Source organism: Oncorhynchus kisutch, unplaced genomic scaffold (genome assembly GCF_002021735.2).
Source record: "Oncorhynchus kisutch isolate 150728-3 unplaced genomic scaffold, Okis_V2 scaffold3571, whole genome shotgun sequence".
NCBI lineage: Eukaryota > Metazoa > Chordata > Actinopteri > Salmoniformes > Salmonidae > Oncorhynchus > Oncorhynchus kisutch.
In genome coordinates, this window is record NW_022265516.1 from 390,001 (window position 1) to 392,964 (window position 2,964).

The 2,964-nt window shown below is 43.4% G+C and overlaps 1 protein-coding gene across 32 annotated transcripts in view; it reads left to right on the plus strand.

Annotated features, from left to right (window-relative positions):
- The window catches only part of LOC109885278 (putative homeodomain transcription factor 2), a 105,498-nt gene that overhangs the window by 66,091 nt on the left and 36,443 nt on the right, over positions 1-2,964 (plus strand). For all 32 annotated transcript variants that reach the window (XM_031820648.1, XM_031820645.1, XM_031820650.1 and 29 more), the window contains exon 3: positions 2,798-2,854. In XM_031820648.1, the coding sequence (XP_031676508.1) occupies positions 2,798-2,854 (57 nt within the window). The remainder of the gene's footprint in view (positions 1-2,797; positions 2,855-2,964) is intronic.

The window sequence follows — 2,964 nt, forward strand, 5'->3', positions numbered from 1 at the left end:
AAGGCTATGCTCACTGAGTCTGTACATAGTCAAAGCTTTCCTTAAGTTTGGGTCAGTCACAGTGGTCAGGTATTCTGCCGCTGTGTACTCTCTGTGTAGGGCCAAATAGCATTCTAGTGTGCTCTGTTTTTTGTTAATTCTTTCCAATGTGTCAAGTAATTATCTTTTTGTTTTCTCATGATTTGGTCGGTTCTAATTGTGTTGCTGTCCTGGGGCTCCGTGGGGTGTGTTTGTGTTTGTGAACAGAGCCCCAGGACCAGCTTGCTTAGGGGACTCTTCTCCAGGTTCATCTCTCTGTAGGTGATGGCTTTATTGTGGAAGGTTTGGGAATCGCTTCCTTTTAGGTGGTTATAGAATTTAACGGCTCTTTTCTGGATTTTGATAATTAGTGGGTATCGGCCTAATTCTGCTCTGCATGCATTATTTGGTGTTCTACGTTGTACACGGAGGATATTTTTGCAGAATTCTGCGTGCAGAGTCTCAATTTGGTGTTTGTCCCATTTTGTGAAGTCTTGGTTGGTGAGCGGACCCCAGACCTCACAACCATAAAGGGCAATGGGCTCTATGACTGATTCAAGTATTTTTAGCCAAATCCTAATTGGTATGTTGAAATTGATGTTCCTTTTGATGGCATAGAATGCCCTTCTTGCCTTGTCTCTCAGATCGTTCACAGCTCTGTCTCTCTCTCTCTTTATCTCTCTTTATTTCTCTCTCAATTCAATTCAATTCAAGGGGCTTTATTGACATGGGAAACATATGTTAACATTACCAAAGCAAGTGAGGTAGATAATATATAAAGTGAAATAAACAATAAAAAATGAACAGTAAACATTACACATACAGAAGTTACAAAAGAATAAAGACATTACAAATGTCATATTATGTGTATATATACAGTGTTGTAACAATGTACAAATTGTTGAAGTACAAAAGGGAAAATAAATAAATGTAAATATGGGTTGTATTTACAATGGTGTTTGTTCTCTCTTTCTCTCTCGCTCTCTCTTTCTCCCCCTCTCACCCCCCCTCTCTCTTTCTCCTCCTCACCCCCCCCCCCCCCCCCCCCTCTCTCTCTCTCTCACGTGCTGCATGTTTAATGAGTGTGATTGAGTCATCTATCCTGTCTGGTCCACAGGTTTCTGCTACCAGGTTTCATTGTGTATGATAGTCCTTTTATAAAGGACAGTGGAGTGAATAGGGATTTGATACGCTGAGTTTTCATATGAAACTGTGCACAGTGAGCATGCACAACACACACACACACACACACACACACAGCACAATCATTAGCAGGGTTGAAGAGTGGGTTAGGGGCAGTGGAAGCCTAGTTGACTATCCAGTCAATACAGTCCAATGTAAAGTGAATGCACCACTACCCAGGCCTCAGATCATACATAATGAACACAGATTAGACCCAGCAAACACACACACCGTCTCAGAGCTGTGCTATTGTTGAGCTCGTTCACCTTGCACGGCCTCCCACATGATGGACACACACTGTTTCCCAGGCTAGTATCAACCTCTGTGATCTCTAAGGATGACTGATCGTGACAGTGTTGTGGTTCATGGTTGGGTCCACTGACAGTGTTGTGGCTCATGGTTGGGTCCACTGACAGTGTTGTGGTTCATGGTTGGGTCAACTGACAGTGTTGTGGTTCATGGTTGGGTCAACTGACAGTGTTGTGGTTCATGGTTGGGTCACCTGACAGTGTTGTGGTTCATGGTTGGGTCCACTGACAGCAACATGGATGTTGGTTATATCAACTGACAGCAACATGGATGTTGGTTGGGTCAACTGACAGTGTTGTGGTTCATGGTTGGGTCAACTGACAGCAACATGGATGTTGGTTATATCAACTGACAGCAACATGGATGTTGGTTGGGTCAACTGACAGTGTTGTGGTTCATTGTTGGGTCAACTGACAGCAACATGGATGTTGGTTGGGTCAACTGACAGTGTTGTGGTTCATTGTTGGGTCAACTGACAGCAACATGGATGTTGGTTGGGTCAACTGACAGTGTTGTGGTTCATTGTTGGGTCAACTGACAGCAACATGGATGTTGGTTGGGTCAACTGACAGCAACATGGATGTTGGTTGGGTCAACTGACAGCAACATGGATGTTGGTTGGGTCAACTGACAGCAACATGGATGTTGGTTGGGTCAACTGACAGCAACATGGATGTTGGTTGGGTCAACTGACAGCAACATGGATGTTGGTTGGGTCAACTGACAGCAACATGGATGTTGGTTGGGTCAACTGACAGCAACATGGATGTTGGTTGGGTCAACTGACAGCAACATGGATGTTGGTTATATCAACTGACAGCAACATGGATGTTGGTTGGGTCAACTGACAGCAACATGGATGTTGGTTGGGTCAACTGACAGTGTTGTGGTTCATGGTTGGGTCAACTGACAGCAACATGGATGTTGGTTGGGTCAACTGACAATGTTGTGGTTCATGGTTGGGTCAACTGACAGCAACATGGATGTTGGTTATATCAACTGACAGCAACATGGTTGTAGGATGGTTGGCTCAGTGGTTGTGACATGACTGATATGATGACAGAGGAAGTTGGATGAACTGCAGCTGAACCACAACCTAAACTGGTCTCAGAAGCTCTTGGGTTGAATCAATGCTTCAATAGTTCACTCAGTAACAATTTGCAACTGTTTTCCAGGGAGTCCTGGGATTCATATATATTTATCCTAATGTGTAAATGTATTGTTGAATATTGTTGAATATTTGTCAGGGAAATGTACTAATGAATGGTTTGTTCTTTGTCTCTGGCAGATTGGTGCTTATGACCAACAGATATGGGAGAAGTCTGTTGAACAAAGAGAAATCAAGGTAACCGTTTGGATTTAGGTCCAATCAGAACACTTTTTGTCATCTTGTACAGACTTATTTTGTCTCCTTTCTTTCTCTACCCTTTTCTGGATCATTGTATGAGTGTCTTC